General features: G+C 35.4%; 1 protein-coding gene across 1 annotated transcript; it reads right to left on the bottom strand.

The window, feature by feature from the left end:
- Positions 1 to 2,225: 2,225 nt before the first annotated feature.
- LOC110936098 (triacylglycerol lipase OBL1) lies at positions 2,226 to 8,101 on the bottom strand. The gene is made up of 5 exons (XM_022178436.2): positions 7,720 to 8,101; positions 6,142 to 6,335; positions 4,900 to 4,933; positions 2,716 to 3,353; positions 2,226 to 2,510 (listed from the first exon to the last, which is right to left on the bottom strand). The coding sequence occupies exons 1-5, from the start codon at positions 8,066 to 8,068 to the stop codon at positions 2,256 to 2,258; spliced, it is 1,470 nt and encodes a 489-aa protein (XP_022034128.1). The 5' UTR covers positions 8,069 to 8,101; the 3' UTR covers positions 2,226 to 2,255.
- Positions 8,102 to 13,175: the final 5,074 nt, after the last annotated feature.

Below are 13,175 nucleotides of genomic sequence, written 5' to 3'. Positions count from 1 at the left end.
CATGATTTTAAATGTATTCGTGTTAAGGTTGATGTGTTTGACATAAATAAATATAGAGGTTGTGTTTGGGTTCATCAATTCAAGCCGTCAATCCATAACTAGTTTTAAACATATATTATTGAGTAAAATGCACGGATAGTCCCTGTGGTTTGGTAACATTTCACCTTTAGTCCCCACATTTTCAAAATTACATGTATACTCCCCGTGGTTTGCTCAATTATTACTCAGATAGTCCTTGAAGTGGATGGACGTTAGTTTTCTCAGTTAATGGATGTGAAATGACAAAATTACCATTACCATTATAAAAACAATATATTTAACAAAAAAAGACCTCACCCCCACCCACCCTCTCCTTCTTCTCCTCCCCCAAGCACCATCGCGACTTTTGCCCACCTCCCACCCACTCCATCTCTTCCACTCCACGGATCAGAGAACCACCATTTCTGTAACTAATTCCCCAACGCAAATGGAACCATCTAAAAATCTGAAACCTAGTAGTAGTTGTAGAAGACATTGAGGTCACACGAAGCGCCATGGTGTGGGTGCTTCAAAACGTCCTCCAGTACGGCGATTTAGTCAGTCTTCTTTATGTTTTTTTCCGGCGAGTACGGGCCGCCAGAGGAATATTGCGGAACCGGAAGAAGATCCGGTTGCTTCAATTGAAAGGTTATCAGTTGGCGCTTTCGTTTAAGGATGTATGTGCTTGTATTTTTTCTAATGTGAGTGAACTTTATATCGATTTGTTTAGGTTTTGATCGAGAAATTTGAATTTGAAACCCTAGCAGATGAAGATGTTGATTGATTGTTTGATATTGAACGTTTAATCGATTATCGTGTTAATTGATTGTTTACTTTTGATGATTATTCAGTTTTTGGATTGGAATTGTATTATTCTGTTGTACTACGGATGATTCTATTTGGTCAATTCTTCATAATCTTCATCACCGAATCTAGAGTTTTCTTTTCCAACAAATTAGGGTCTCTTTTAGGAAGATGTGAACAAAGTTTGTGAAATAGTTACGAATCAGACATGTGGAAATGGTGGCGTGGATGGGAAGTGAGCAGAAGTGGTGGTGGTGCACTTGTGCTAGTGGGGCGGGGAGGAGGGAGAGGTTTGTGAGTTGGTGTGAGGTCTTTTGTTGTTTAAAATATTTTTTTAACTATAAGGGCAGTTTTGTCATTTCACAATCACTTAACTGAAAAAACTAACATCCATCCACTTCAGGGACTATTCGAGTAACAATGGAGCAAACCACAGAGAGCATACATGTAATTTTGAAAATGTGAGGACTAAAGGTGAAATTTTACCAAACCACAAGGACTACCCGTGCATTTTACTCTATATTATTTTCATGAACAGTGAGAAAGTTTATATTGGAATTTTGGTAAAAAAATAAGTAGGTTCCACCCCACCATATAGATTTGTCAATCTTACAAGTATCATCAACTCTATCCGAAGTAGCAGATGCAATTCCCACATCCGCTCGAGCTTCCTATAGCAACATCGAAATTGAATATCCCAGGTTCAGCAGAAGGAACATTACTATGACTTTCAAAAAGAGTTGCCATATCTCGGTAACGGGGTCTGTTGATTCGGAATCGTGGGATGAGAAGATGTAACAGATGATGAATCTTTCTGTGAGATTCCAGGTATAGTTCCTTCCCGCGTCAATTGCCAATATATACGTAAATTTGTATAACCGGAAGCTCCCGTGAGCAAGCAACCTGCATAAAGGCAGGGGCGCAGCTTTGTAAGGGCCAGGGGGCGCCCGACCCCCCGAACTTTTCGCTCATTAGTGTCTGGTATGTAGTTTTCGTATAGAATTTTTTAGGTATATACGTTTTCGACCCCCCTGTTTTATAATTTTTTTAGGTATATACGTTTTCGATCCCCCGGTCGGAAATCTCAAGCTTCCCCACTGCATAAAGGACTTATAGTGGGGCTGGATACATTATCGTGAATGACCTTCACCAAACATCCATCATCAAAGGTTTCAAATTCAAACTTTTTCGAGTTTTAATGATTTTAGTTGGTATTTATTGTACGTTATGGAGAACGATGTTCACCAAACATTTGACATATAAGGCTTCAAATTCAGTGTTTTTCGAGCTTTGAAGATTTTAGTTTGTATTTATTCCGTTTGTATGTAAACCGCGTTAAATCAAGAATTTTCTCTAGAAAAACATGAGTTGAATTTATGGTTCACGGTTTAGGACCAAATCAATTTTACAATAATACTATCTTCTTTGCTAACTTATTCATTTATGGTTGGTACAAGTTCAGTACCTAGTCTAGTGACATCAACATAGTCTTTTGGACCATGAGCTGCTAATCCTGGAATAATCATTCCAACCATGCGGCATAATCTTTCAACATGTGATTCCTTGTACTCTTTACCCTTCCAATACGGCAAAATGAAACTCCTAATTACCTCCCAAAACGCGTTGATATACTTGGGTATTGTCCACACTATCGAGAAGTAGTTCTTGTTTGGTTCTTCCTCCATAACCTGAGTTTAGGTGCAAAGATTAGTCATAAGAACATGAACTCATAAGCGCATAGAAATTTATGTTGATCAAAGTGTAAAATACGAGTAAGTTTTGGTTTATATTAATCTTTAATGAGTCAAACAGGTTAACCCAACAAAGTTAGCTAAGATAAAAGCACGTCAAATGAGTCAGACGAGTTGAATGTTGTCAAAAGTGTATATATACCTTGCCGTCGTAGAAGCTGTTGAAGTATAGAGTTGTCCCAAAGTGCTTAAAGAATAGAGATGTATCATCAAAAGGCAATCTAGGCACTATATCATTGCCATACACATACCTAAAATACCTTACATCTTGATCTTCCATCATCTGCATCATGTATCTCCCAAAATTCTCATCCCCAACTCTTGGTTGACCAAAAGTGTATACCCCTTCTAACCTCTTCAACAACCATGTCTCCTCATGTAGCCCTAACACCCCCGCAAACAATATCGCTAACGCCCCTCCTAAACTATGGCCCGTCACTATAAACTTTGCATTTATATTCTTTTCTAAAATATCCTTGAGCATTTCTCTAATCTTGTAATAAGCAAAAGGGTGCTCCTTGGTTGCATATGGTGATGGTTCGAGTTCTTTTGGCCAACCTTTGATCTTTTGTAAGCCGAGCGCTTTCATGAACCCACCATGGATTCGACCGATGGTTTTGGAGTTGTTTTCATCTTTGAGCTCGTACCATGAGATATCGAAATCTGTCATCCAGTCTTTCGCGTTGAACGGGCTGGTTCCTCTAAATGCTACTACTATCAAGTTGGGATCTAATGTATCTTGAAACATTGTTGCATATGTTGTGAACTGATTTTGATAATCTGGATATAACATTCAAGTCAAAATAGAATCAAAGTTGGCCATTTATATAACCTCCACAAGAAAACCTAGGACGGATCTATGATATAACTCAATAATAAGAGAAGAATTCTAAAGAGAGAAAGCGAGTAATGTTAAACGTATCCCTCTCATATTGTTTTTATTAACTGTATTCGCGTCATCTCTCTACTTTTGCCTACCGGTTTGCATGGGTCGGTTTTGGTCCAAAACCATAAGCATAACCACGATGTTGGTTAATAGATAACCATAAGCGATTGGTTATGGCGTTTTGGTTAATCGGTTTTGAAGATTACAGTAGGTCGGTTATGAGTCGCTTAACCGTGAATTTAAGCCTAGCTAAAATGGCTCAAATTTTTTTAACATTGCTATTACACATATATATATATATATATATATATTAGTATATTACATAGTTTTAAAAATACATATAATCCATAATATTAATACTGATTATTACTAAATATTTAAACAAAATGACATGATATAATCTTAAATTTAAAAAAAAGCATTCAACTAAAAGGCTATGATATAACACATAAATTCTAACAAACAATCAATCAATCAATCAAAAACACCAAATATTAAAAAAATGGTGAAAAGTCTAAAATCCTACAAAAATTTTACTACATTGTCGGTTCAGTTATGGCAGGGTGGAAACATTGATAACCATATCCGACCCGCTACTTTCAATTTTCAGAAAAAAAATAACCGATCCACCGGTTTTTAATTTGATTCGAATTTCTCGATTTGGTTTTATTAGTTAATTCAGATATGGGTCAATTAGTTCGGTTTTTTTGCACACCGTTTTTCTTACCATGAGTAATTTTCTATTCAAATATACCTCTCTTCATTATCGTTGCACTCTTAGTACATGACATAAGCACTAGATGATTAAATGCTAGCAACCGACTTTCCAATGACTTATCGTTGTCATTATTAGTTGTTACAATAATACCCCCTCAACAACCCTTTGATACTTATTCGCAGGGAGGACCACCGTACAGAATTTACAAAACAATTTTTATGGTTTAGAAACTAGCCTATTGTCATTAGGTCTAGTGTGCCAAATAGCCATTTGATTTTAAAAAATAATAATAATAAAACATTACGGAATAACGTATTTTTTCGAGCTCGAACAGAGTACATAAATTCTTAGAGACGCCACTGCCTATTCGATGTAGTAGTTATTTATTTTTTTACATAAGACAAGTACTAGCTGATTAAATGCTAGCAACCAACTTTCCAATGACTTATCGTTGTCATTATTAGTTGTTACAATATTACCCCTTCAACAACCCTTTGATACTTATACGATATACTAATTATTTATTTTGTAGCAATATTCTTGGTAAACAGTATTTGCGTTTTATTCTTAATTTTTCAAACAATTTATACATAATAAATAAACTGTAACTTTATGATCGTATGTCCATTTCTATCATATAATTTAAATGTATAACATAATGTATAATATTATGTTATGCAAACAAGAAATCAGCTTGATATAACACATTTACAGTAACTTACCGTTCCAAAATTTGTAGAAGCCTATAAACGCCATCTGAGGAAAAATACCAAAAAAAGAAAGAAGTTACAAAACTAGTGGACTAATTTTAAAATAATAGGCGTGTAACTGTTAAATAAACCAGTATTAGGACCCGTGCTTTGCGTTAAACCAAACAAACAGTAAACATAACTCGCAAAAAAATAGATCTAAACGTTAAACATAGAGCATAATAACTAAGTTGATTTATGACTCGCACGTTGCGACCAAAGCGTTAAAACGCAAAAAATAGACGTAAAAACGTTGAACCACACACGCATGTAGCGTATGAAATTTTGACCAAAACATAAACATTATCGTAAAAAATTATAAAGAAATCGAAACCGTAAATAACCAACATCAAAAAGAAACTAGAAAGGTAAAAATAAAAAGTTTAAGGTTTACATAATAAGCTTAATGAAAGTCAAAGGGTCATCTTGTAATTTTTGAGAGTATGAAGTGTAAAAAATGGAAGTTGATGGGTCAAGATAAAAAACTGATTAGTGAAAAGCCCTCTCACAAAGCTTTTTTACATATTAATAGAAAATTAATTAATTAATTAATAGATAGGAAATATTACTTATAATTCCATATTAATTCCCAGTAGCATTAAACAAATAGTTCTCCTAAATTAGAACACGTTTGTAAGAAAAAAAAATATTAAGATTTTCTATATGATAGTTGTAAAAGAGAATTATATTTATGAGAAATCTATCATAAAGTAATTATGAGTAAAAATATTAAGATTTTCTATATGATAGTTGTAAAAGAGAATTATATTTTTATGAGAGATCTATCATAAAGTAATTATGAGTAAAAAAATTATATGATAGTTGTAAAAGAGAAGTAAATTTTTGTGAGAGATTTATCATAAAGTAATTATGAGTAAAAAAATAAGAGATCCCCATTCTTTGGTAGAATCCATAACCGAAAATTCAAACAAGTTAAAAAAATGATTTGGAGTTTATTTTTTCTCACCTATCTTACCAAACTCAAGATAACCATAAACTCAGTAAAATCAACTAAATATAGAATTATGAAATCGAACCAATCTAAAACAAACAAATATCAACACCCACAAGATCTATGGACGTAGTTTTTAAAAGGCTTAGTTTTGCTATTCAAAAAGGGGTAGCGGCGCAGCTTGTTGCCCGTTTACCAACTATCTCAATGTAAATTCGTCTGGTTATTAATATCAACATGTAACATTCCTGATAGCAACTCACCTTCAGATGATCTTGTATGGCAGCTTCCACAAAAGCCTCATTTTCATATGATAACTTTGCAGCCATCATTGCTAGCGACGAATTATATCTTCCGTCGCCTTTTTTAATACTTGCATCGAGTTCCAATCGCTGGTCAAGTTCTCCGATGAATGACACAAACTTTTCCGACAATTCCTCAGGCTTCACCACCTTCCCTGTAATCCAACCAATACCCAAATCAAAACCATCCACACAATGCTCGGCTAATACGTCGAAGACATGCGTATACTCTAAAACAGCGTCGAAACCATAATCTTTTTTACCGGATAGAAGTAAGGGTCAAACTCATGTTGTTCTTAAAAAGACCCATATTTTATATACGTAAGTCAAATGGGTTAACTTATTGTATATATGAGTCTTAAGATACAAACTACCCTTAACGAAAGAAGTGAAGGAGATAATTTTTTCCATTTTTATTAAGCACGTATTTTAGTCCTAGAATAAAAAAAATTAGTGATTTTACACTAATAGAGTAATTATGTAATTTTGTAGAGTAATTATAATTACTCTACATAATTATTCTACTACTGTTTTTTTTTTTATATTTTGCAAACATCATTCTTAAGGATATTTTGTATGTTAATACCCATTTATATTTGATTTTTACGCTAAGTCTAATAACACAAACTTTTTTTGAAAAAAAAAACAACTCACGTTTTTCCTAAATAGAATCAAATTTTATAAAAAAAAAAAAAAATCTAACAAATTTAGACCACCAGAGGTCAGCGACCCTCTTGACCTTCACCCATACTCCGAAACACAAACTTTTGTTAAAAAACGTTTACAACAAAATTCTTGTTTTTCTTTGTTAAAAAAAACGTTTACAACTAAATTTTTGTTTTTCTTAAACGACTAAGATTTTATATAAAAATCCATTTTGTTAAATGAGAGGTCTTGGACCCCTTGGTAATGTTTTAAATACCGGTATGAACCAGCCGGTTATACTGGTTAAACCGGATATCGGACACGAGTCCGGTACGATAAAGGCCGTTAAAACCCGAATACAGTATGTCTTATGTACCGGCGGTAAATCCGGTTCTACCGGTTCAAACCGTTGAACCGGTTTGCATTATCTTAAGATTTGATTTCTTAATTTTAATAAAATACGATATTAAGGTAATATTAATCTTCAATATTTCTGGTAATTAACCTAGTGTCTTCTATTCCAATATTTCATTGTTGTTGAAACTGTTACTCACCTTGAAAAATGCAATATTGTTTATAACTAATAAAAATTTTCTTAAAATGCTTAACAGTTTACAATAAAAATAGTTGTTTTTTAGATAAAACTACGATCAGTTACATAAATTCAAGTTGAGATTTGATTTTTTTAGATGAATTTGTATTTTACGGAATTTATAGGGTTAATAGTAACCCGGTTCAACTGCCCTATACAACCCGGTTCAACCGATTGAATCATTTTAGAGCCCAACACGGTATGAATTAAAAACGATTTTTAAAACATTGACCCTTGGTTCCACCCTTGCTCCAAAACACAAACTTTTATAAAAAGAATAGATACATAATTAAAGAAATAACCTCGTATATGATTGATCAGAAGCCCAAACAACCCTCCATTGCTAGACAAAAGATTCAACCATATCTCGATCAAAGACCCCATTCCAGCGATCGGCTTTTCTGCCCACATAAGAACCTTTTGCGCAACGATGGAGGCGAATATGACGAATCGCCGGCGAACATCGTCCCAGGCTGACCTCCCGACATGTTCCGATTGTTCGTTGTAAAAATTTTTAGTGTTCAAAAAACTAGTTGATCGGATCAAAATACAAGCTATGTCATAGAGACTTGCTTCTTTAGCATTAACCAACAAGTAACTTTCACTGAATTCTTCACCGGTTGCCATGTATGTCTTTGAAGGCAAGAACATGAAAGGTGATTATGTAAAGCGTACGTGACATGACCCATATATATAAGGTTTACATTATTTGACTTTTATTACAAGGACTCATATCAGAAATGGCTAATTAGCACATGGCTTAGTCAATACTATTAACTTCACATAAACAGATTGTACATAGTTAATTAATTATGCTAGAGGAGCCGATATTGACAGGTATGTATGCATGTGCGCACGTACGTATACCCGAAAGAGGGATTGTAATTAGTGGCGAAGCTTGAAAATTTTCACCGGGGGATTAGAAGTCACCGAGCCTAAAAATTCTATATAAGTAATTTTTTTATAAAACTGGGTGGTCGAAAACATATATACCTAAAAAAATTCTATACGAAACATACATACATAACACTACTAAGCGAAAAATTCGGAGGGTCGGACGCCCCTCTCGGCCCCTTGAAAGTTGCGCCACTGATTGTAAGAAAACTTAAAAGATACTTGAAAACCGAAAAAAAAAAACACTAGAGAATAAGAAGTTTTTTATTTTATCTTTTTATATGTTATTGATTTTTGCTAAAGAAACCTATATGTATTTGCGAGTTACATATGTATACTTGTATATATGAGACACATATATGTACAAAGGATGCGAAACCACCAAAAGGTGACATGTGTCCATGGGCAAGGGGTAAGTTTGTCCGTCACAAATTATGTATAAAGTTACTTATTCATGCACAAAAATTACATAATTATGCAACTTACAAGATAATTACGTAACATATGCTTATAATTACGCAACGTATATTATAATTTCGCAACCGATTTCATAATTACGTATAAGCATAATTACACACAATTTATCAACTTTTTAAAAAAGTATAACAAGACTATACTCAATTTGATAAAATATTTGATTTTATGCTACAATTCTTTTAAAAAAATAATGTCGTATAAAAAAATTATAGAAGTTTTTTAAAAATAAAAGAAATTTAAAAAATTAAAGAATGAAAGGCTATATCAAAATAAACTCAACAACCTTTTATTTGATTGAAAGGTGAGCAATAGGGAAGCTTCTCATGTTCAATTCAAAATTAACTAGGACCAATTTAAGGCAAATGTTTCATATTTTTGTTGAACCAACTGACTACATATACAAGTACATATTTGGAATATTCTTGACACAAATTAATCTTAATCCCCCATGGCATAACACTAATGTCACACCACCATCAGCAGTCACTATCACTAAAGTTATGACGTGTTAATGCAAATAAATTAGATCGAAACGTATAATATAATAGAGAATAACTAAGTCAATCTAGCACCCGTGTGTTGCGGCGAACATGTCAAACGAGAAAAAAATAGGCGATGTAATATCATTGAATAAAATACTTGATTTTATGGTTTAGTTTTTTTTTAAATGTTGTATAAAAAATTGATAGACTTAAAAAAAATGAAAGAACTTAAAAAAATCAAAGAATGTTAGACTATATCAATTTAACCTCAACAACCTTTTATTTGATTGAAAAGTTGATAAAGTAACCGGTAGAGCACCATGGAAGCTCTCATGTTCAATTCAAAATTAATTCGGACAAATCTAAGGTACCTGTTTCATATTCTTTATTGAACCAACTGATTACATATACAATTAATTCGGACAAATCTAGGGTACCTGTTTCATATTCTTTATTAAACCAACTGATTACATATACAATTAATACGGACAAATCTAAGGTACCTGTTTCATATTCTTTATTGAACCAACAGTTTACATATACAAGAATGTATTGGAATACTTTCTTGACATAAGAATTAATATTAAGGGGCGTTTGGTTCGCATGAATTCAATGGAATTTAAGGGAATTGGAATTTGAATTTGAATTCCATCTCTTAAGATGTTTGTTTCGCAGAATTTGATGGAATTGGAATCCCAATTTCAATCTTCATGTGTTTGGTTGACAATGGAATTGGAATTAGGCATGAATTCTTTCAAATTCCTTTAACCGAAGGAATTCAAAATCCTTCCTCTATGTGAAAGAATTAAAGTAAATTCATTGGAATTTTTGACTGTTTCGACCCGCACCGTTTCAACCCGTACCGTTTCAATCCGAATTGTTTCGACCCATACTGGTTTCGATCCGAACCGTTTCGACCCGTACCGTTTCGACCCGTACCGTTTCAACGCGAACCGTTTCGACCTGTACCGTTTCGAATCGTACTGTTTCGAATCGTACTGTTTCGAATCGAACCGTTTCGACGCGAACCGTTTCGAATCGAACCGTTTCGACCCGACCCGAACCGTTTCGACCCGAACTGGTGGTTGTGGGTGTCGGGGTGATGGGTTCCAATTCATTTTGACAACCAAACACAACAAAAATGGAATTGAGATTCCAATTCCAACAATTTCCAATTCCAATTGGAATGTTTAAATTCCAAATCAAATTCCTTCAAATTCTAATTCCGATACAAATTTCAATTCCAATTCCTAATCATTCCGCTAACCAAACGGCCCCTTAGGGTTATTGGATTTTATGTAACACCCCTTGTTTCAAAAGTCAAGTCAAGGTCAAAATTGAAGTCAAAGGAAGAAAAGATTGCTAATTGCAATCTGTCTCTCCTTGCTCAATTCCTGTTTTGACTTCTTTGACTTATAGATTAGTATATGGAGTAATTGTTAAGAATCGCAGTAATCGATGTATACTTATCGCTAAGAATCGCCTTACGACTGTGAACAATAGGAAGTAACAATACGATAAAGTCAATTAAACGCTAATCGAACTAATCTAATCAACATCGCGCTCGCAACTCGAGTTACGCATTTTGGTGATTGTTATACGTGTGTGTGTGTGCCTTATGTGTTACTTGTGCATGTTTATTTATGTTATGTGTCGTAATCAATCGAATCACAATCGAATTCTATCGCAATCGAATCGCAAACGCTAAACGAATACGAAATAAGGATGCTTGTATGTAGATATAGTATGATAATTAGTGGAGAAGAGATAGCGCGAGATATGAGTAGTTGGGATTAAAAGTAATTTGATTAGGAAACTCTATCGCATCGCAAAGCTCGCGATCGAAATCGAAACAGCAAAACTCGTCGCACCGAACACTCGAATCAGGCGACCGATCGATCAGGTAACCAGCCGATCGACCAGCCGTCCGCTCGGACTGCCGTCCGATCGGACAGGCTGTCCGATCGAGCTGCCTGGCCGATCGACCAGCCCCTTTCCTCTTTTGGAATTCTATAAATACCTACTGTCACTTTCATTCTTTCTACTTTTGGCAACTCTCTGTCCGAACAGCACGCTCTCCTCACTTTTCTTCAGATTTCTCTCGATTCCGGTAAGATCTCGTCCTAAATCTTGTACTTCCTTGATCTACACGCACTCCTACTCCTTTCTATCTTTTGAATCTTAACTTTTAACTATGAAATCACCAAGATTCAAGGTGTTCTAGGATGACGTCATCATGTGTTCTTGAAGAACTTCATGTTTTGGCCTCAATCTACCAAGAATAACTTGGATCTAACCGATTTCCACATAAACTAACAAGGATCTTTCATAGATCTAAACATCTTCACTATAAAAAGGATTGAAAGATGGTTTTTCTAACTTTCTTCCAACTCTTTTACACTCAATTCCTTCAAAACCGGTAGAAACGGAGCTTGTGTCGACCTACTAATCATTCTAGTGGTTGTGTGGCTCGAGAACTGGATTCTATCCACGAGGTTCACCGATTTCGGGTTAAACGTGAAACACCGTCCCGAACAGTTCACTAATCGGATTTGGGTGATTCCTGTCCGATCAGGAGAACCAAGTATTGACAGAGTTTCTGTTGTTTGGCACGATATCACAACACCTCGATAAAAACGACAAACAATCAAGACAACCAAGTGTAAGACGAACAGGTCGACCAGGACGGAATGCCATCCGATCGGACTGTCATCCGATCGAACAACCAATCCGATCGACTGGCCAAACCGAACGGCTTGCACCTTGGGGTCCCACACTTAAACTATTCATCAACATTCAAAGTCTGATCGTTGAACAAGTTGTTGTCCGATCGGACTACCATCCGATCGGGTTAACCACTCGAACGTGTGACCATTAGACTTCAACACTTAAACAATTTTCAACATGTTCAATGCACTAGGAATGCCACTCGATCGAACTGCTGTCCGATCGAGTGACAACCTGCTGTGAACTTGTTCTCACTGAGGTGCCCAACCGAACGGGTTGCCGGCCGATCGATCGACCGACCTGGAAGGTAGAGACACTTCAATGTTTTCAAATGCTACAACAAAAACTTCAAAAGTCAAGCCATCATACACAAACACATCCTTCCTAAATAAAGAAACAATCCACTCGAACGGCCATCCGACCGGACAATCGTCCGAACGGATTGTCACTCGCACGATCAGCTGTCCGATCAGACTACCATCCGATCGACCAGCTGTTTGACCCACCAACACTTGTTTTGTTATACGCTTCACTTATCGTTATGCTATCGAACTATTCAGGCTAACCTTACTCCCAAGCGCTCCCTTCAATCCATCAACCGCTGTGAGTATACTCGATCCCTTTTTGCTTTCGCACTCTTGGGTGTTACATACGTTACTTATTCTAAATCACATCGAACACACCACGCAATACTTTTAACGCTAACCGTTACCGCATGTTATACGTGACTTAATGAATGCTTGTTTGTTATGTTTACACATGGAATGTTGTCTACATGCCTTAGCAACGATAGTACTATAGTTCGGACTCAGCACCCGTTCACACGGGGGTTGTTAAGGACAATTATTTGCATGGATTACAGTGGTGATCATATATTACGAACTGCCTTGGGCAGTTAACCCGCAATCATTGGTATAGATAGGTTAATGTCGATAACTAACATGCTTCGTTTTACCCAGTGTACGTGCTGGTTATGCGTAAACTATTTCGAACTCTATATGCTATTATCAAACTTGTATACTCGCCTTTACACTATGTGTATTGACTGTTATTTTAACGTATGTGACAGGTGCTTAAGGTGTCTATTTGCTTGGAAATCAAGGCTAGGAAAGAGTCTTAGTAACCAACAAATAGTTGTTTGTACTAATGAAACCTGACTTGTCGGAACAGAACAATTT

The sequence above is a fragment of the Helianthus annuus genome, chromosome 4 (assembly GCF_002127325.2).
Source record: "Helianthus annuus cultivar XRQ/B chromosome 4, HanXRQr2.0-SUNRISE, whole genome shotgun sequence".
Classification (NCBI taxonomy): Eukaryota; Viridiplantae; Streptophyta; class Magnoliopsida; order Asterales; family Asteraceae; genus Helianthus; species Helianthus annuus.
Note: the sequence above shows the minus strand (reverse complement) of the source record. Positions and strands in the feature narration are given on the sequence as shown.